Genomic DNA, 22281 nt, shown 5'->3' on the forward strand with positions numbered 1-22281 from the left:
ACCCTTCTCCACCACCGCCAACTCCAGGCTCCGCTCATTCTGCCTCGCCTCACCCTATGCTTGGAACAACCTTCCTGAACCCTTACGCCAAGCCCCCTCCCTGCCCATCTTCAAGTCTTTGCTTAAAGCCCACCTCTTCAATGCTGCGTTCGGCACCTAACCCTTACCGTTCAGTGAATCCAGACTGCCCCAATTTGACTGCCCCGATCGGACCGACCGTTCACTTGTCTATTAGATTGTAAGCTCTTTGAGCAGGGACTGTCTCTCTTTGTTAAATTGTACAGCGCTGCGTAACCCTAGTAGCGCTCTAGAAATGTTAAGTAGTAGTAGTAGTAGTAGTATATGCCTTAAACATAGATTGTTTACATTTGTTTATCTAGGCCTTACATGCAGATGGTATTGCTTATTAAACCCGAGGTCAAAACCAAAGTGTGGTTAAACAATTTGGTATAAACTGTGTTTTTTATGACTTTACTTCTTATGAAATGCTTTGAGTCCTACTGATCTGTACATCTGTTGTGTTATTTTGACGAGTGGAAACAGTCAGGTGGGCTTATAGGGAGAGGGGGGAATATGAGAAGGGAAGGGTTCTTGGGGTAAAAGTTTTTATTGTGCCATGTTGGATGGTTTACTGTTTTTTTTTTTTTCATGTTCTGTATGAAGCTTATCAAGCAACATGTTTTGCTTTTTAATAAAGATGATTAAAACATAAAAAATAAGTTTTGGATGTTACTGAATTCTATTATTCTGTCTCACTGTATTTCCAGTTTTGGCACAGTATGAGCCATCACAAGAACAAAATATAAGAAAACCAATGGGCTGCATTAGGGGCTTAATAGCCCATTTAGTTATATTTCCACAAATGAGAGATCTGTTTGACTGAAAATATTTGTATTATTTTGACTTATGAATCACTTGTCCTTGAAACATGCTCAAACAAAAGAATAATCCATTTGTGTATCTAAAAGGTAAAGTTCTACAAAACAGATGAAGATGTGATTACATGCGCCCCAATGAAAGGAGAGTTTATTTCAACTTCCATTTAATTTCAATATATTCCATCATCTTTATAACACCATCCAGCTTATAATCGAAAGTGATCGCCGGCCATCTTCCGACACAAATCGGGAGATGGCCGGTGATTTCTTAAAAGCGGCGAAATCGGTATAATCGAAAGCGGCATTTTTGACAGCATCGCCGCTTTCCCGTCGCTTCACCGGCGAAAGTTCAAGGGGGCGTGTCGGTAGATTAGCGAAGGCGGGACATGGGCGGGCAGGGGCATCGCTACCAGATGGCTGGCTTTCGCCAATAATGGAAAAGAAAAAAGTGGCGTTAAGCAGTATTTCGCCGGGTTTACTTGGAGGCGTATTTTCAAAGCACTTAGACTTTAACATAGTTGCATAGCAACCTATGGAACTTTGTAAGTCTAAGTTCTTTGAAAATGAGCCCCTTGGTCCTTTTATTTTCACGACCAAGCCTCAAAAAGGTGCCCCAACTGACCAGATGACCACTGGAGGGAATGGGGGATGACCTCCCCATACTCCCCCAGTGGTCACAACCCCCTTCCATACTAAAAAAATAAAACTAAAAACCTTTTTTGCCAGCCTGTATGCCAGCCTCAAATGCCGTACCCACCTCCATGACAGCAGAATGTGTTGTATCCTCTGACAGCCTTTCCCTGGTTGCGATGTGGCTCTCGGGTGAGTGTGACCAGGGCCGTGCTAACACGGTAAGCGAGGTAAGCATGGCAGGGGGGCGCTTCCCTCTGGGGGGCGCTGCCGCACCATGCTCACCTCGCTCGCCCTCCCGCAACATCCCTTTTCTTTTTTTTTTCTTTTTAAATTTACCTCCGTGGTGGCGGTTCCGGCAGCACAGCGTCAGGGAAGGAGGCGGCGCTCCCGACGTCTCTAGCCTTCCCTTCGCTGTGTTCCGCCTTCTTCTGACGTCAAGGATGACGTCAGAAGAAGGCGGAACACAGTGAAGGGAAGGCTAGACGTCGGGAGCGCCGCCTCCTTCCCTGACGCTGCGCTGCCGGAACCGCCACAGAGGTAAATTTAAAAAGAAAAAAAAAGAAAAGGGATGTTGGGGGGAGAGAAGAGGGTGGGCAGTTGAACAATGGGAGCGGGAGGGCAGGGGAGAAACGAGAGCATGGATGCGAAGGGGGGGCATGGATGTGAAGGGGGGGGAGAAGAGGGCGGGCCAGGCTGGGACATGGGAGAGGAGCATGGATGCGAGGGGGGTCATGGAAGGGAGAGAGGGGAATTGCTGGATAGGGATTAATGGAGGGGGCAGGGGACAGAGGAGCATGGATGGGCATGGATTGGGAGGGCAGGGCTCAGGGAGAGAAGGGAATTGCTGGAAAAGGATGAATGGAGGGGGCAGGGGACAGAGGAGCATGGATGGGAGGGCAGGGCTCAGGGAGAGAGGGGAATTGCTGGAAAGGGATGAATGGAGGGGGCAGGGGACAGAGGAGCATGGATGGGCATGGATTGGGAGGGCAGGGCTCAGGGAGAGAGGGGAATTGCTGGAAAAGGATGAATGGAGGGGGCAGGGGACAGAGGAGCATGGATGGGAGGGCAGGGCTCAGGGAGAGAGGGGAATTGCTGGAAAGGGATGAATGGAGGGGGCAGGGGACAGAGGAGCATGGATGGGCATGGATTGTGAGGGCAGGGCTCAGGGAGAGAGGGGAATTGCTGGATAGGGATGAATGGAGGGGGCAGGGGACAGAGGAGCATGGATGGGCATGGATTGGGAGGGCAGGGCTCAGGGAGAGAGGGGAATTGCTGGAAAAGGATGAATGGAGGGGGCAGGGACAGAGGAGCATGGATGGGCATGGATTGGGAGGGCAGGGCTCAGGGAGAGAGGGGAATTGCTGGAAAGGGATGAATGGAGGGGCAGGGGACAGAGGAGCATGGATGGGCATGGATTGGGAGGGCAGGGCTCAGGGAGAGAGGGGAATTGCTGGATAGGGATGAATGGAGGGGGCAGGGGACAGAGGAGCATGGATGGGCATGGATTGGGAGGGCAGGGCTCAGGGAGAGAGGGGAATTGCTGGAAAAGGATGAATGGAGGGGGCAGGGGACAGAGGAGCATGGATGGGAGGGCAGGGCTCAGGGAGAGAGGGGAATTGCTGGAAAGGGATGAATGGAGGGGGCAGGGGACAGAGGAGCATGGATGGGCATGGATTGTGAGGGCAGGGCTCAGGGAGAGAGGGGAATTGCTGGAAAAGGATGAATGGAGGGGGCAGGGGACAGAGGAGCATGGATGGGCATGGATTGGGAGGGCAGGGCTCAGGGAGAGAGGAGAAATTGCTGGACATAGAGGGGAGGGAAGAGAGATGAAGGAGATGAAATGAGGGAAAAGGAAGAGAGGAGAAAAACTGCACATGGATGAAGAAACTAGGCAGAAGCTGAGGACCAGAAATGAAGAAGAAAGGAGATAAGGAAAGAAATAAATGGAAAGGAAGCCCTGGAAACGGAGTTAAGAGGACAGATAGCAGCAGAATCAGATACTGGACCAGCATGATCAGAAAAAGAAATTCACCAGACAACAAAGGTAGAAAAAAAATCATTTTATTTTCATTTTAGTGTTTGGAATATGTCCACTTTGAGAATTTACATCTGCTATCTTATTTTGCAATGTATAGCAATTTGTTTCTAACAATATTGCTGACAATTCCTGGCAGTGTGGCAAGTGGTGAGCGATCATTTTCACTGGGGGCGCCGCCGCCAACTGATAGGCTGCAGGGGGGGCGCCAACTGATAGGCTGCAGGGGGCGACAGAGACCCTAGGCACGGCCCTGAGTGTGACACCTTTTCTGTTAGGTGCCCTGCAGAGTCACATTAGCAATGCATTGTGGTGGGTGTAGGGTACTGGGCTCTACTCCCATGTTGCTTTTCCCCCTGCTAACTGGGTCAGAGTGTGCCCTGTTTTGTTTCCTGTTGTAGTCCATGCGGTAGTGGCCATTTTTGTAAGCCAGTTTTAGTTCCCTTTCCTGTGTTACCCACGTTAGAGAACGTAGTTAGTTCTTACCTTGAATGGTGCTGAAAGAGGGCATTGTACACCATTGTGCCAGCTCTGACCTACTGCTAATCTTAGTACCAGGGGACTCTTTGCCAGTGGGGCACAACCTCTGATCTGCAGTTAACTGTGAGTAAACGTGGTTATTTCAAGAAAGGACTTTTTCAGAGAGATTAGTCTTCAGGTGTGAACAGGTGTGCCAAAGTTATACAGCAGCAATAAGTCCTAGAGGCTGTATACAGGTCCCTGGAGCAATTTTAGTGGGTGCAGTACATTTGTGGGTAGTGGGCTTGGGGGGCTCAGCTCCCAAAGTAAGGGAGCTATGCACGTGGGAGCTTTTTTGAAGTCCACCGCAGTGACCCCTAGGGTGACTGGTTGGTGTCCTGGCATGTCAGGGGGGCCAGTGCACTAAAAATGCTGGCTCCTCCCATGGCCAAATGCCTTGAATTTGGCTGGGGTTTGAGATGGCCGACATAACTTTCCATTATCGCTGAAAAACAAACCCGGCCATCTCAAACCCGGCGAACTCCACGGCATTTGGCCAGGCTAAACCATATTATTGACAAAAAAGATGGCCGGCCATCTTTTTCGATAATACGGTTCCAGCCAGCTGTAGCGCCGCCGGCGATCTATTTGGCCGGCGACGTTCGATTATGCCCCTCCATGCTTCCCAAGGCAGATTACAACAACATTTAAGATGAACCCATCAGGAAACAGGATATCGTCACTGAAATTTGGCCATATGCATTGTAAATAGTGCATTTATTTCGTTTTTAGTGCAGAAAAATTAGCACAAAATACAGAGTTTAAAGTTGCTGTTTCTAGCAGCTATAATAATTTTTAAGCTGTTTTGGTGATATTCAATTGTTATTTCATTATATTTATATCTATCTCTATAACGTTATACCAAGAGCAAGTTGTTGTAGAAGGTGGAAGGCCTCCAATTATTTAATGTACAGAAATGAATGTTTCATATGTTGGACAGAGAGAAATGAAGGTTTCTTTCCTTCTAATCATGGGAACAGCCTACTGGCTTGCACTCCTCCTCTTGCCCTGATTGCCCACAATCTCTCCCATTGAATATGGTCAGGAGACAGAATTATTTTCCATGCCCTTTGAAGTAAGGCTACTATCCAGGAGAGAATTACTTTTTTTTACAACCATGAGAGGAAGACCAGGTAACATCTTATTTCCTTCTCTGCCTAGAACAATTCGATCAAACACTATCCCTGGAGTCAATAGCAAGAGAAACCTAACACCTCTATAGCAGCTCTATAAGGAAGCAGTAGTTAACTTTTGTCTCCTCTTTTAGAATAGGGGAAATACAAAGGTCAAAGGTTCTGAGTAATATATTATTGTGTGAGAAAAGCTGTAAAAATGAGTAGCAGCGGTATAACGGTCCAAAACATTTGGACAACAGACCAAATGCATGTTCAAAAGGAAATATAAACAGATGCTATATATTTATCGTCAGGAGATCCTGCCTGACTGTAAGATGCTAATTAAGGGGGTGAGGAAACCCTCCCTCCTTCTTGTGCTCCATGTAGTGAAAGGGAAAAGAAATCCTATATAATATTTCTCTGCCAGATAGGAGGTTGGGCAGTGTACATCTCTTTTGGCTCCCAAGCCAGGGAGTATGGAAGGATGTCCTGTTCTCACTTTTCATTTGTAATTTCATTTTCTGTAATATGTTCTTCTTTTCTATTCTATACTGTATCTATATTTATTCCTTATTTTTCCTAATCTTGGGAAAATAGAATAAACTTGTGTTTTTTCCCCAAAGGAAGCTTCCTTGGTTCTGTTCTTTGGTATTTGTTTTAAAGGTTTTAATCCAACTATACTAAGGTATAGTTGAGAGGGTTGTCTGCGTAGTATTGCTGGCCTGATTGGACTCCGCCAGCCGCAAGAACAGACGCAAACAAACTCAAATGTTGTTCTCACAGCGTGTGGTTGCCTTAATATTTAAACTTCAATTAACTGGACCTCAATGCACCCACCCTTGGCATTTCTCCTTCAGGTGAATGAGCCCTTTTTATACAAATGAACGCCAAAGTTGTAAATGGAGCTAATCCTATCACTGGTCCTTTTTTTTCTTTTGTATTTATCTAGACTGATAGATAAGATACTCGTGCAAAAAACTCTATTAAAGACAAAAACCACTGGAAATCCTCTATCAGTCTCTGTGCAAATAACCACTCATTGTGAGCACAAAACACACAGTGGCATAGCTAGGTGGGGCACAGGGGGAGCAGTTGCTCCCCCAAACAGCTGTTTAGAAAAAATGGCACATATGCACCTTGTGCTAATATTTGTTTCTGCTCCCTCCCTCCTACTACTACTACTACTTATCATTTGTATAGCACTACAAGGCATACGCAGCACTGTACACCATAACGAAAAGACAGTCCCTGCTCAAAGAGCTCACAATCTAAAAAGACAGATAGACAGACAGAACAACTAAGAGGTAAGGGAATTAAAAAGGAGGGGATAAAAGGTACAGGGCAAGTGAGTAGTGGTTAGGAGTAAAAAGCAGCGTCAAAGAGGTGGGCTTTTAGCCTGGACTTGAAAACGGCCAAAGATAGGGCTAGACTTATAGGCTCGGGAAGCCTATTCCAGGCATGAGGTGCAGAAAAATAAAAGGAATGGAGTCTGGAATTAGCAGTAGAGAAGAAGAGGACAGCCAAGAGAGATTTATCTACAGAGCGGAGTATCCGAGGGGGAGCATAGGGAGAGACAAGAGTGGAGAGGTACTGGGGAGTGGTAGAGTGAATGCACTTATAGGTCAGTAAGAGAAGTTTAAATTGAATGTGGAAATGGATAGGGAGCCAGTGAAGTGACTTGAGGAGAGGGCTAATTTGAGCATAGCGACTTTGGCGGAAAATGAGTCGCGCAGCAGAGTTTTGGACTGATTGAAGAGGAGAGAGATGGCTAAGTGGGAGACCGGTGAGAAGCAGGTTGCAATAATCTAGGTGAGGTGTGATAAGAGTGTGGATAAGGGTTCTGGTAGAGTGCTCAGAGATGAAGGGACGGATTTTGCTGATGTTATAGAGAAAGAAACAACAGGTTTTGGCAATCTGCTGAATGTGAGCAGAGAAGGAGAGAGAGGAGTCAAAGATAACCCCAAGGTTACAAGCTGAAGAGACAGGGAGAATGAGAGTGCCATCCACAGAAATAGAGAAAAGGGGGAGAGGAGAGGAGGGTTTAGGGGGAAAGATGAGAAGCTTGGTCTTGGCTATGTTAAGTTTCAGATGACGTTGAGACATCCAGGCAGCGATATCAGACAGGCAGGCTGAAACATTGGTCTGGATGCTGGTTGAGATTTGGGGGTAGAGATGTAGATCTGTGAGTCGTCAGCATAGAGATGGTATTGAAAGCCATGAGATGATATCAGAGAGCCAAGGGAAGAAGTGTAGATGAAGAACAGGAGAGGACCGAGAACAGAACCCTGAGGCACACCGATTGGTAGTGGGATAGAAGTAGAAGAGGATCCACCAGAGAGTACACTAAAGGTGCAAAGCGAGAGGTAGGAGGAGAACCAAGAAAGAAGAGACCCTTGGAATCCAAGTGAAGACAGCGTTTCAAGGAGTAGGCTGTGATCAACAGTGTCAAAAGCTACTACTACTACTATAAATCACTTCTATAGCGCTACCAGTCGTACGCAGCGCTTTACAATTGAACATGAAGAAAGACAGTCCCTGCTCAAAAGAGCTTACAATCTAAATCAGGAGAAACAGACAGGATCAATAAGGATAAGGGAAGGACAGACAGAAGGACACAAGGATAAGATAAAAGTGACAAGTCAGGAGTCGAAAGCAGCATCAAACAGGTAGGCCTTTAGCCTGGATTTGAAGGCAGCCAGGGATGGAGCTAGACGTAATGGCTCAGGAAGCCTATTCCAGGCATAAGGTGCGGCGAGATAGAAGGAGCAGAGTCTGGAGTTAGCGATGGAGGAGAAGGGTGCAACTAGGAGAGATTTGCCTAGCGAGCAGAGTTCTAAGGAAGGAGTGTAGGGAGAGATGAGGGTGGAGAGGTAGTGAGGGGCTGCAGAGTGAATGCACTTATAGGTCAATAAGAGGAGCTTGAATTGTATATGGAAATGGATAGGGAGCCAGTGAAGCGATTTCAGGAGAGGGCTGATATGGGCATAACGACTTTGGCGAAATATTAGTCATGCGGCAGAGTTTTGAACAGATTGAAGAGGAGAGAGAAGGCTGAGCGAAAGACCTGTGAGAAGCAAGTTGCAGTAGTCTAAGCGAGAGGTGATGAGAGTGTGGATAAGGGTTCTGATAGCGTGTTCAGAAAGGAAAGGGCGGATTCTGGTGATGTTATAAAGGAAGAAAAGTCAGGTTTTAGCAATCTGTTGAATATGGGCAGAGAAGGAGACGGAGTCGTCGAAGATGACCCCAAGGTTGCGAGCAGACGAGACAGGAAGAATGAGCATGTTGTCGACAGAAATAGAGAATGAGGGAATGGGAGAGGTTGGTTTAGGAGGGAAGATAATGAGTTCAGTTTTGGACATATCGAGTTTCAGGTGGCGGTGAAACATCCATGCAGCAATGTCAGAGAGGCAGGCAGATACCTTGGATTGGATTTCTGCCGAGATTACTGGTGTGGAGAGGTAGATCTTGGAGTCATCAGCGTAAAGCTGATACTGAAAGCCGTGTGATGAGATCAAAGCACCAAGGGAGGAGGTATAGATGGATAAAAGGAGAGGTCAAGAAGGATAAGGATAGAATAGAGACCTTTGGATTTGGCCAGTAACAGGTCGTTGGAAACTTTTGTAAGTGCAGTTTCAGTTGAATGAAGAGGGTGAAAGCCAGATTGGAGTGAGTCAAGAACAGCATGAGATGAAAGAAAGTCAAGACAGCGGCGGTGAACGGCGTGTTCAAGAATCTTGGAGAGGAGGGAGATAGGTCGATAGTTGGAAGGAGATGTAGGGTCAAGTGAGGGCTTCTTAAGGAGTGGTGTGACCACAGCATGTTTGAAGGCATCAGGAAAGTGAAGGATTGAGGATATGATGGATAAAAGGGGTGAGAGTAGGAAAGATGGTGTTAAGAAGGTGGGTAGGAATGGGATCAGAGGAACAGGTAGTTCATTTTGAGGAGGAGAGAAGATGTGTTGTTTCTTCATCAGTGACTTCGGGAAAGGAGGAAAAGGACAGAGGAGTTGGGGAGATAGGGGAACGGACAAGGGGAGGGCGAGGAGGGGGTGGCTTGGAAGAGAATTCAAGGTTTATCTTCTGAACCTTGTTGCAGAAGAACTCAGCTAGGGTCTGAGGAGATAGTGAGGGGGGGGGGGGAGTTGGAGGCACCTTGAGGAGAGAGTTCAGTGTGGCAAAGAGAAGTCGAGGGTTTGAGCCGAGAGAATTAGCTGGATATAATAGTCTGGCAAGCAAAAGAGCAGATTGGAAGGTCAGCATGAACTTGAAGTGTATGAAGTCAGCAAGGGCACGAGATTTCAGCCACAGGCATTCGGCGGAGCGGGCACAGGAACACAGGTAGCGGATTTTAGAGGTCAGCCAAGGCTAGGGTTTGGTACACCTTATAGGACGGGGCATGGGAGGTGCAAGATTGTCTAAAGCAGAGGATAGAATAGTATTGTAGGAAGAGACGGCTTGATTGACAGATTTGGATGGTGCAGTGGTAGAGAAGAGGTTCGAGACATTGGAGGATAGGGTAGTAGGGTCAATGGCTTGGAGATTCCTAGATAAATTGGTTAAGATTGGACGGGATTGGGCAGTGTGAAGGTTATTAGATAATGGTCAGAGAGGGGAAGATCTGAGGCAAAGGAATTGGAGGGAGAGCAGTTATAGGAGAAGATAAGATCAAGACAGTGACCATTTTGGCGAGTAGGGGAAGTGGAGCATAATTGGAGATTGAAGGAGGATGTTAAGGCGAGGAACTGGGAGATCTAAGAGTTGGAGGGATCATTAGCATGAATGTTAAAGTCGCCGAGGATGAGGGAGGGGGAAGAAGGATCATGAAAGAAGGAAAGTCAAGTGTCAAAGTCGCTGAGAAATGATGAAAGAAACTTATTAGGGGGACGATAAATAACTGCTATTCAAAGAGGCTAAGGAGTGAATAGGCAGATGGAGTGGACTTCAAAGGAGGAAAAGCAGAGAGACTGAGGTGGCAGAAGAGATTGAAATTTGGAAGAGGGTGAGAGTAATAGTCCAACACCACCACTGCGGCCAGTAGGGCGAGGAGTATAGGAGAAGAGATAAGCACCGTGGCAGAGGGCTGTGACTGAAGCAGAGTCTTCAGGACAGAGCCGAGTTTCTGTTATGGCGAGCAGATGGAGGCTACGAGAGATAAAAAGGTAATTAATATAGGAAAGTTTGTTGCAGATGGAGCGGGCATTCCACAGGGCGCATGAGAAGGGTAGAGAAGTGGGGGAGGAGAGGAATAGAGATGAGATTGGAGAGGTCACGGTGCAACCTGCACTAATAGGATGAGGGTTGGTGAGGGGGACCAGGATTGGGATTGATGTCTCCAGCAGAGAGAAGGAGTAAGAGAGTGCGGAGGAGAGTTGGAGTGGCGATGAAGGCGACAAAGGCGAGATGAACTCAGATAGAATGGGGAAGGTACAATGGAGGGGATGAAATGTTGAAGGCAGAAAGCAAGGAGGGAGGAAGAGGACAAGAGAGATGGTGAGGGAATAGAATCAACGAAAGGGCAATGTATAACTGTAGTGCACAGTGGCTTCGGGTGGAGGAGTAGATTAGGAAGAGACAGTACTAGGAGGAGAATGTGAAATGGAGCCATATGTAGTGATTCAGGCAGTCCCAAGCGCTAGGTAACAGTCATAAACAAAGGTGAAGCAGTGGGCTCCAGCTGAGGCTGAAGTCTGGAACAGAGGAGCAGAGGTTGCAGGATTGGAGTTTAAACTGCAGGCTGGAGTAGAGGAACAAAACAATGTGATGCTGTAGAACAAAGGTGAGACAGTAGGCTGGAGCTGAGGCTGAAGGCTGGAACAGAGGAGCAGAGGTTGCAGGACTGGAGTTTAAGCTGCAGGCTTAACAGAGGATGCAGGATGGAGGCTGGAGCAGAGGATGCAGGCTACGCCACTGTCCTCCAGGGTATACATGTTCAGGTCAGCAAGTCTCTCCTCATACATCTTGCAATGCAAATCCCATACCATTTTTGCAGCTTTCTTTGCACCACTTCAAGTCTTTTTACATAGTGAATGATACATACCTGTAGCAGGTGTTCTCCGAGGACAGCAGGCTGATTGTTCTCACGACTGGGTGACGTCCGCGGCAGCCCCCACCAACCGGAAGAAGCTTCGCGGGCGGTCCGCAAGCAGGGCACGCCCACTGTGCATGCGCGGCCGTCTTCCCGCCCGTGCGCGACCGTTCCCGCCAGTTGAATGACAAGCAAAGATGAAAAACGCAACTCCAAAGGGGAGGAGGGAGGGTAGGTGAGAACAATCAGCCTGCTGTCCTCGGAGAACACCTGCTACAGGTATGTATCATTCACTTTCTCCGAGGACAAGCAGGCTGCTTGTTCTCACGACTGGGGTATCCCTAGCTCTCAGGCTCACTCAAAACAAGAACCCAGGTCAATTTAAACTCGCAACGGCGAGGGTACAACAGAAAATTGACCTACGAAGAACCACTAACTGAGAGTGCAGCCTGACCAGAATAAATTCGGGTCCTGGAGGGTGGAGTTGGATTTAAACCCCAAACAGATTCTGCAGCACCGACTGCCCGAACCGACTGTCGCGTCGGGTATCCTGCTGGAGGCAGTAATGTGATGTGAATGTGTGGACAGATGACCACGTCGCAGCCTTGTAGTGGCTGACTTCAAGTGGGCCACTGACGCTGCCATGGCTCTAACACTATGAGCCGTGACATGACCCTCAAGAGCCAGCCCAGCCTGGGCGTAAGTGAAGGAAATGCAATCTGCTAGCCAATTGGAGATGGTGCGTTTCCCGACATCGACCCCTAGCCTGTTAGGGTCGAAAGAAACAAACAATTGGGCGGACTTTCTGTGGGGCTGTGTCCGCTCCAAGTAGAAGGCCAATGCTCTCTTGCAGTCCAATGTGTGTAACTGACGTTCAGCAGGGTGGGTATGTGGCCTGGGGAAGAATGTTGGCAAGACAATTGACTGGTTAAGATGGAACTCCGACACCACCTTCGGCAGGAACTTTGGGTGGGTGCGGAGCACTACTCTGTTGTGATGAAATTTGGTATATAGAGCATGAGCTACCAGGGCTTGAAGCTCACTGACCCTACGAGCTGAAGTAACTGCCACCAAGAAAATGACCTTCCAGGTCAAGTACTTCAGATGGCAGGTATTCAGTGGCTCAAAAGGAGGTTTCATCAGCTGGGTGAGGACGACGTTGAGATCCCATGACACTGTAGGAGGCTTGACAGGGGGCTTTGACAAAAGCAAGCCTCTCATGAATCGGACAACTAAAGGCTCTCCAGAGATGGCTTTACCCTCCACACGATAATGGTAAGCACTAATCGCACTAAGGTGATTCCTTACTGAGTTGGTCTTAAGGCCAGACTCTGATAAGTGCAGAAGGTATTCAAGCAGGTTTTGTGCAGGGCAAGAACGAGGTTCTAGGGCCTTGCTCTCACACCAGACGACAAACCTCCTCCACTTGAAAAGGTAACTCTTTTTAGTAGAATCCTTCCTAGAGGCAAGCAAGACACAGGAGACACCCTCCGACAGACCCAACGCAGCGAAGTCTACGCCCTCAACATCCAGGCCGTGAGAGCCAGAGACTGAAGGTTGGGGTGCAGAAGCGCTCCGTCATTCTGCGGAATGAGGGTCGGAAAACACTCCAATCTCCACGGTTCTTCTGAGGACAACTCCAGAAGAAGAGGGAACCAGATCTGACGGGGCCAAAAGGGCGCTATCAGAATCATGGTGCCGCGGTCTTGCTTGAGCTTCAGTAAGGTCTTCCCCACCAAAGGTATGGGAGGATAAGCATACAGGAGGCCGGTCCCCCAATGAAGGAGAAAGGCATCCGACGCTAGCCTGCCGTGTGTCTGAAGTCTGGAACAGAACAGAGGCAGCTTGTGGTTGGTCTGAGAGGCGAAAAGGTCCACCGAGGGGGTGCCCCACTCTCGGAAGATCTTGCGTACCACTCTGGAATGGAGCGACCACTCGTGCGGTTGCATGACTCTGCTCAGTCTGTCGGCCAGACTGTTGTTTACGCCTGCCAGGTATGTGGCTTGGAGGAGCATGCCGAACTGGCAAGCCCAACGCCACATCCCGACGGCTTCCTGACACAGGGGGCGAGATCCGGTGCCCCCCTGCTTGTTGACGTAATACATTGCAACCTGATTGTCCAAATTTGGATAATTTGGCAGGACAGCCGATCTCTGAAAGCCTTCAGTGCGTTCCAGATCGCTCGGAGCTCCAGGAGGTTGATCTGCAGATCCTTTTCCTGGAGGGACCACAGACCCTGGGTGTGGAGTCCATCGACATGAGCTCCCCACCCCAGGCGAGATGCATCCGTCGTCAGCACTTTCGTGGGCTGTGGAATTTGGAATGGGCGTCCCAGGGTCAAATTGGTCCGAATGGTCCACCAGAGCAGTGAAGTGCGGCAACTGGTGGAGAGGCGGATGACATCTTCTAGATTCCCGGTGGCTTGAAACCACTGGGAAGCTAGGGTCCATTGAGCAGATCTCATGTGAAGACGAGCCATGGGAGTCACATGGACTGTGGAGGCCATATGACCCAGAAGTCTGAACATCTGCCGAGCTGTGACCTGCTGAGACGCTCTGGTCTGCGAAGCCAGGGACAGGAGGTTGTAGGCCCTCGCTTCGGGAAGGAAGGCCTGAGCCGTCTGGGTATTCAGCAGAGCTCCTATGAATTCCAGAGACTGGGTTGGCTGGAGATGGGACTTTGGGTAATTTATCACAAACCCCAGCAGCTCCAGGAGTTAAATAGTGCACTGCATGGACCGGAGGGCTCCTGCCTCCGAGGTGTTCTTGACCAGCCAATCGTCGAGATATGGGAACACGTGCACTCCCAGCTTGCGTAGATACGCCGCTACCACCACGAGGCACTTTGTAAACACCCGTGGGGCAGAGGCGAGCCCAAAGGGCAGCACACAATACTGAAAGTGCCGTGCGCCCAGGCGGAATCTGAGATACTGTCTGTGAGCTGGCAGTATCGGGATGTGAGTATATGCGTCCTTTAAATCCAGGGAACATAGCCAATCGTTTTTCTGAATCATTGGCAGAAGGGTGCCCAAGGAAAGCATCCTGAACTTTTCTTTGACCAGGAATTTGTTCAGGCCTCTCAGGTCTAGGATGGGACGCATCCCCCCTGTTTTCTTTTCCACAAGGAAGTACCTGGAATAGAATCCCTGCCCTTCCTGCCCGGGTGGTACGGGCTCGACCGCATTGGCGCTGAGAAGGGCGGAGAGTTCCTCTGCAAGTACCTGCTTGTGGTGGGAGCTGAAGGATTGAGCTCCCGGAGGACAATTTGGTGGCAGGGAGGCCAAATTCAGGGCGTATCTGCACCGCACTATTTGGAGAACCCACTGGTCGGAGGTTATGAGAGGCCACCTTTGGTGAAAAAATTTTAACCTCCCTCCGACCGGCAGATCGTCCGGTACGGACACTTTGAGGGCGGCTATGTTCCCGTGGATCCAGTCAAAAGCCCGTCCCCGGCTTTTGCTGTGGAGGCGCAGGGGGCTGCTTAGGCGCACGCTGTTGACGAGAACGAGCGCGCTGGGGCTGTCCCTGTGCCTGACGAGGCCTTCGGGCCGGCTGGGTGTACCTACGCTTTGCAAAAGAATAGGGCACAGCCTGCCGGGCCCGGGAAAAACGTCCACCTGCTGAGGTGGATGCTGACGGCGCCCGGTGGGAGAGCTTGTCGAGGGCGGTTTCCCGCTGATGCAGTTGGTCCACCAGCTGCTCGACCTTCTCGCCAAAAATATTATCCCCCCAGCAAGGGACGTCAGCCAGTCTCTGCTAGGTGCGGTTGTCCAGGTCAGAGGCACGCAGCCATGAGAGCCTGCGCATCACTATACCTTGGGCCGCAGCACGAGATGCCACGTCACAGGTGTCATAAATACCCCCGGACAGGAACTTTCTACACGCCTTCAGCTGCCTGACCACCTCCTGAAAAGGCCTGGACTGCTCCGGCGGGAGCTTATCGACCAGGTCCGCCAGTTGCTTCACATTGTTCCGCATGTGGATGCTCGTGTAGAGCTGGTACGACTGGATGCGGGTCACGAGCATGGAGGACTGATAGGCCTTCCTCCCAAACGAGTCCAGAGTGCGAGACTCCCGCCCCGGGGGCGCCGAGGCGGTATCCCTCGAACTCCTTGCCCTCTTGAGAGCAGAATCCACGACCGCCGAGTCATGGGGCAATTGGGGCCGCATTAACTCTGGGTCCGAGTGGATTCTGTACTGGGACTCTGCTTTCTTGGGAATGGTGGGATTAGATAATGGTCTCATCCAGTTCCGAAGCAGTGTCTCCTTGAGGACATTGTGCAACGGCACCGTGGAGGACTCTCTAGGTGGTGATGGATAGTCGAGGACCTTGAGCATCTCAGCCCTCGGCTCATCCACAGAGACCACGGGGAAGGGAATGCAGATAGACATGTCCCTAACAAAGGAGGCAAAGGAGAGGCTCTCAGGAGGTGAGAGCTTCCTCTCCGGTGAAGGCGTGGGGTCAGAGGGAAGGCCCACAGACTCCTCTGAGGAGAAATATCTGGGGTCCTCCTCTTCCCCCCACGAGGCCTCTTCCTCGGTATCGGACATAAGCTCATGTAGCTGAGTCCTTAATCGGGCCCGGCTCGACGTTGAGGCACCGAGGCCTCGGTGTCGTCGAGCGGTGGACTCCCGCGCCGGCGGGGACAAAGCTCCCTCCATCGACGTCGACGGGGACTCCACCTGCGTGGTGGTCGAGACCGGCGCCGCAAGCGGCGGCGGTGTCGAAGGCCTCGGCACCGGGCTAGAGCTCGCCGGCGCCACAGTCAACGGCGCCGGGGGCCGGCACAGCCTGGCGCATCAGCCCTTCCAGGATCCCCGGAAGGATGGCTTGGAGGCACTCGTCCAGGCCCGCTGTCGGGAAAGACGGGGGGGCCGGTAGAGGCGTCGGTGCCGGAAGCTGCTCGGGTCCAGGAGACTGCACCGAAGTGCTGGGACCCTGACGTGTCGGTACCTCCACTACCGAGGGGGACCTCTCCTCTCGACGTGGACGCTTCGGCGTCGACTCCTCTCCGGCACCGAGGGCCGGGTGCACTGATGGGGACCGATGACGGTGCTTTTTCTGTTTCTTGCGGTGCCCGTCATCGGCGCCCGGTGGAACAGAGGAGGAGGATGTCGATCCCCCTCGGTCTCGAGGGGCCGGGTCAGACAGGGTTCGGTCCCGAGGGCCATGAGCAGAGGGAGTGACCGGGGTCGATTGCCCACGCGGCCTCTCACCCCTACCGTCACCGGAGGACCGGCGGGCCGACGGGACCTGTACTCCTGGGGTCGATGCCATCGGTGTCGATTTCGCGGGCACCGATACCGGTACCGAAGAACCGGCCGTCGATACCGATGCCGTCGAGGTCGACGTCGAGGGGCCGGCGCAAGTTCCAAAAAGACGGTCCCGCAGAACTTGCCTCGCAACCTGAGTCCGTTTCCGGAGACCAAGACACAGAGAACACGACTTGATATTGTGCTCCGGCCCGAGGCACTGGAGGCACCAAGCGTGGGTGTCGGTCTGCGAGATAGGCCGGCCGCACCGACCACACTTCTTAAATCCACTCGGGACCTTCGAGGACATCGACGGAAAAATCGCGTTGGCGAAGTTAAAGTCGTCGATGGTGGCGGTAAATCACACCTCGAAAAATAATCGACCGCGCGGCCACAAGGCCGCAACGCGACGCCCCCGCTAGAAACGAGGGAAAAATAGAGCGCGTGCTCTCTTTTTTTTTTAAGGAAAAAGGGAAAAACTGGAGCGCGCGGCAACAGAAACAAAAAATAAACGAATTCGCGAACAACGCGACGGCTTTCCGGGGCTGACTAAGAGAGAGCGGCAGACGCACGACTCTCTCCAGGCGCGGAAAAGAAAGGACTGGCGGGAACGGTCACGCACGGGCGGGAAGACGGCCGCGCATGCGCGGTGGGCGTGCCCTGCGTGCGGACCGCCCGCGAAGCTTCTTCCGGTTGGTGGGGGCTGCCGCGGACGTCACCCAGTCATGAGAACAAGCAGCCTGCTTGTCCTCGGAGAACCTTAGCAACAGCCAGTATTACTGGGTAACTTTTCAAACTCCAGGCCAACAAGTTTTAAGGGTATACTGTTCACAGTACTGTAGATTAATTTCTTCACTAAGTGAAACTTAAAGAGAGCATGCACTTTTCTATAACAGCTTTAACACAGCTAACCTGAAAGCAATCGACGAAATATCCAACTTTCGTAAATCCCTGAATACGTACCTCTTTAATAAGGCCTACAAAGAAACCCCATAACTTAACTATACTACCTCACCAATCCACTCTAATCCGAAAATCATCTTTCTATACCTATTTTATTAATACTTCTTTCCATCCTTAATCTCTTTGCATCTACAATTGTATCTGACATCCTGGTATGGCAATACCATAACAGACCTCTGTACGCCACATTGAGCCTGCAAATAGGTGGGAAAATGTGGGATACAATGCAATAAATAAATAAAATAAAATAATATGCACCACCTGCTGACCAAACTAGACAAATGCATTTCAGAATTAATAAAGGCAATTTTACAGGCTTAAAACACTCTGTTGTGTCACAATGGCTTATGGACTTTGTTTTTTTTATTTAGAAAATTATCCAAACCATTTTCAAACCCTGCTAACTGCTTTTACCACATTCTCTAGCAACAAATTCCAGAGTTTAATTACACGTTGAATGAAGAAATATTTTCTCTGGTTTGTTTTAAATTTACTACTGAGTAGCTTCATTGTGTGCCTCCTAGTCCTAGTATTTTGTTGGAAAGAGTAAACAAGTGATTTATATCTACCCATTCCACTCCATTCAGTAATTTTAAAAACCTCTATGATACCTCCCCTTAGCTGTCTCTTCTCTAAGTCAAAGAGCCCTAGCTGCTTTAGCCTTTTCTCATAAGGAAGTTGTCTCATCCCCTTTATCATTTTCATTGCCCCTTTCTAATTCTGCATCTTTTTTTGTAGGGCTGCACTATTAACATGTTAAATGCTTAATGTGCGTTAACGCACATTAACCTTGCTACTGTACTCCCAAGTGATGTGGAGCCACACCCATGACCTGGAAGTAACCACAGAGGTATAAGTCCATGGCACTTCGGGTCTGGGGCAAGGCTGGAGATGCTCTAAGCAGCAGCACTGGGGCCCAGAAGAGGTGGACTGCAATTTCTCCTTCTTCCTACTCCGCTCATCCCTCAACTTTGCCTTCAGCACTGAAGGCATGCTGCTTCTTTAAACCAAAGCCTCTCTCTGTAGCAACCCACTGGGAAAGAGGAAGTTCTGTTAGAGGCAGGATGCTACAGAGGCTTTGGCCAGCTGAAAAATGCAGTATGCCTTCATCACCCCAGAGCTGAAGGCACAGTCGAAGAACCAAGAGGAGCAGGTATAAGGGGGAGAGAGAGAAAAAACGCAGGGGAGGGGAAGGTTCAGGAGCAAAAGATTTTTTGGGCGGTGGGGGAAGACAGAGAGAAAATGGCAGAGGATGGGAAAGTTTCAGGAGCACAGATTTGCTGGGAGAAAGAGGGCAGAGAGAGAGAAAGATGTTTTGAGAGGGACAGGTGCTGGAAATAGGTGATGGGAAAAACAAGGGAGATGGTGATCATGGAGTGGAGGGAAGGAAGATTAATTGCCCATGGAGGAAGGGGGAGGGGAAGGGGAGAGAGACAGGAGCTGGTGCCCATGGAAGGGAAGGGAAGAGAGACAGAAGACGCTGCCCATGGAGTAGAAGGGGAGGGAAGGGGAGAGAAGAGTCAGGAGGAGACGTGCCAAGGGAAGGGAAGAGATGAAAACTAGACAGATTTGAAAAGGAGGGAAAAAATGGATGAAAGTTGAATGTGAAAGATGGATATAGGGCAGGATGAGCAAGAGGAGGGAAAAAAAAAGAAATAGTGAATAGACAGGATGCACTGGAAGCAGGGTTCAGAGCCCAGGAAAGCAGAACCAGAGATGAGGAACAAGATGATTGGAAAGATAGAATCATCAGACAACAATAAGATAAATGATTTTATTTTTAGTCTGGTAATTGAAATATACATCAGTTTTGAGGATTTATATCTGCTATTTACATATTGGACTGTACAGGAGGAAATGTGAGGGGGCTGCTTAAGGTGAATAACAGTACAATTAAAATGTTTAATCGTGATTAATCTTGCATTTAAACCTTTTGATTGATGTACAGCCCTATTTTTTTTGAGATGCAGTGACCAGAATTGCACACAGTATTCGAGGTGTGGTCATACCATGGAGCGATACAAGGCCATTATAGCATTCTCATTTTTGTTCCTCTCCTAATAATTCCTAACATTCTATTTGCTTTCTTAGCCATTTTTGCACTGAGCAGAGGGTTCCAACATATGATCAATGATGACACCCAGATCCTTTTCCTGGGCGGCGACTCCAAATGTGGAACCTTGCATCACATGTAAGCTATAGTTTGGGTTCCTCTTTCCCACATGTACTTGTGCAAAATGAAGGGGTGAAAGCAAAACAAATCCAAATGAGCAATGCAAACAAGGAATAAGAGCGTCCAATACTCACAAAGAGTCAACTTTTTGGACGCTCTTACTCGTTTGCGTTGTTCAATTGGAATTTGGTTTGCTTTCACCCTTCATTTTGTGCCTGCTTCTTTTGTGGAAGTTGTGGACCCCCTTTTTACCTTTTTTTCACTTTGTACCTGCTCACATTAAACATCATCTGCCTTTTGGCGTTCTAGCATTTTAGTATCTGGATCATTCAAGGAGGTATGTGTAGTGTAATCATAGAAAATCCTTGACATCTCAGGTAAAGACCCCACTTATCATAAATGATAAGTGTATCAGAAAGAAGATGAGCCAGGTCCAGAAGACTACTTATTTCTATAGCGCTGCTAGACCTACGCAGCGCTGTACACTTGAACATGAAGAGACAGTCCCTGCTTGAAAGAGCTTACAATCCCCAGAAGACACAAAGAAATTCCTCCTCCCGAGTCAATCAATGAACAAATGATTTGGAAGGTTTCCAGACTGCGCTACAATTGACTGATGATGTAATTAAAAGTGAGACTGGCATGCTGAACAGCAGGCAATTCCAAAGTTCGGAACAGCAAACATCTCTTTAAATATTAAGGGGCCCTTTTACTAAAGCTTAGTGTGCTCTAAAGGACACCAGCATGAGCTAAGTGCCATGTGGCCCATAGGTATAAAATAGGATGCAAAGCATTTAGCGCACACTAAGCTTTAGTAAATGTGATACAAAAATGAGAAGATGCATGAAACTAGTCAGCGCATCATAAATCAGAGAGCTCCAAGCAGGTGCTTTTAGTGAGGAAATCAGTTTTTAATAAAACACATTTCTCTGTATCACATAATCTGTCCAGTACAGGCTAGCTCTTCTGTCACATTATTGGGTCTTCGTATTGACATGAAAACCGAAAGTTCATTTTTTCTTCCAAAATTTTCTGTACTGATCTGCATTAAAATCATCTTGAAAGTCCTCTTTGTCTGTTCTCCTTTCAAGCCGTTTGTGGTCACGTTTCCGTAACCTTGCTTTTCTTTCAGCTTCAGGCAGAGTGGAAATATCTACGGGCATCTAAAAAAAATGATAAAAAGAGAATAAATAAGATAACCTGGTCCCTACTTTTAGTAAGTTGAAAAGTAAGCCAGTGATCTAACTCTCCTGTCATGGGAATGCACCCTGAAGACAAAGCAGAACTGTTGGACTATCACAGCGGAGCAGAACTTAACTGCGTTTGAAGGGAAAGAGACTAAGGAGCTGATGTAGCAAGCTGTGTGCTGTAGCTCAGCATATGATTTTCTAACATACACATTGAGGGGTCTTTTAAGGTGCGCTGAAAAATGGTCTGCACTAGTTTAGGTGCATGTTTTGGGCATACGCAGCTCCATTTGTCAGCGTGCCTATAAAAAAAAAAAGTCTTAAAAAAATATTTTTGCAGAAAATGGACATGCGGCGAAATAAAAATTGTTGCGTGTCCATTTTGGGTCCGAGACTTTACCGCCACTCATTGACTTATTGACAGGTCCTTCATGCTCACACTAGAGAGAAAAAAAAACAAGCATGACAACCTCACTAGCTGCAGAGTAGAGTTGCTCGGGTACAGAAATCTAACCCATCCCTGTGGGAATGTAACCCGCCTCGCTGCAAGTAATCTCCTCCATTCCAGCTCCCTACACACCCAGCCCTTGCTGTGCCACAGTCACCTTGAGCCCTCCCCCTCCCAGAAAGCCACATTCTACAAGTAGTAAAAATTCTAGTAAAAGTGACATAAATCATTTTCTGCTGTACTCTGCTAAGACAGCAGATGTACAGCTTAGCAGGACTCAAAGCAGTCCAAAACAAAGTCAGAAAGAACACAGTTTATACCTAATTGTTCAACTGTCCTTAGGATTCACCTTTGGGTTTAAAAAGCAAAACCCATGTGCATGTAAGGTCTGGATTCTGGATTAACAAATTAAAGCAAAATTTAAAGCAAATGCCCTTAATATGTAATACTTGGTAGCAATAATGAAACAGTGGTAGTAGAATATTCACATAGCAAGCAGCCTGAGGCAACAGATGTATTTTCCACTGAATATAATTAACTTGGCGGCTAATAAAAAGCTGAACTGGACAATGTTGGCATATTTAGACTCATGCTGGACAGAACTTCTGCATGAAGGAAGCCCTTCCCTCATTATTCAATACCTCTCTGTGAAATTGTAGTATAAAAGGCAAGTGCATTTTTATAATATGACATTGCAATCCGCAAAACAAAAGGAGCAAATTCCCATATGCCATATTTTTCTTTTAATGTTGACACAGGAAAAAAAAGATTTTAAATGCTCCCAGGTTTCAACCTAATTCATGTTTAATATGGGATATAAATTTAATAAATAAGTAGAAACTCTGAATGTTGAGCACCTGATTCTCATAACATGATGTCTGATTTAGTGGCCCATTACCAGGGGCACAAAATCTCTGCACGAATATAACAGTGCTAGGGTGTCCCTTTAACCAGCTCCTCCAAACGACACACTGATTACGGTTTATAAACAAATTAGTACTCTACCTATGAAAAGTTATTCCGTTATTTTTATTCCTTTATTATACTTCCTCTG

At 48.5% G+C, this 22281-nt stretch overlaps 3 protein-coding genes across 6 annotated transcripts in view; 1 reads left to right on the plus strand and 2 right to left on the minus strand.

Moving 5' to 3' along the window:
• Nucleotides 1–9525, minus strand: part of C1H1orf35 (chromosome 1 C1orf35 homolog) — a 67641-nt gene extending 58116 nt beyond the window's left edge. Inside the window, exon 1 of the mRNA XM_030197337.1 lies at nucleotides 9514–9525. The gene's annotated coding sequence lies outside the window, so the exon portion shown is untranslated. The remainder of the gene's footprint in view (nucleotides 1–9513) is intronic.
• LOC115466240 (39S ribosomal protein L55, mitochondrial-like) overlaps nucleotides 1–22281 on the plus strand; it is an 85506-nt gene that overhangs the window by 5023 nt on the left and 58202 nt on the right. The gene's annotated exons all lie outside the window — the stretch shown is intronic.
• Nucleotides 19591–22281, minus strand: part of MRPL55 (mitochondrial ribosomal protein L55) — a 31157-nt gene continuing 28466 nt past the window's right edge. For all 4 annotated transcript variants that reach the window (XM_030197369.1, XM_030197349.1, XM_030197365.1 and 1 more), the window contains exon 4: nucleotides 19591–20755. In XM_030197369.1, coding sequence (XP_030053229.1) covers nucleotides 20603–20755 — 153 coding nt within the window. In that variant the 3' untranslated portion in view covers nucleotides 19591–20602. The remainder of the gene's footprint in view (nucleotides 20756–22281) is intronic.

Source organism: Microcaecilia unicolor, chromosome 1 (genome assembly GCF_901765095.1).
Source record: "Microcaecilia unicolor chromosome 1, aMicUni1.1, whole genome shotgun sequence".
NCBI lineage: Eukaryota > Metazoa > Chordata > Amphibia > Gymnophiona > Siphonopidae > Microcaecilia > Microcaecilia unicolor.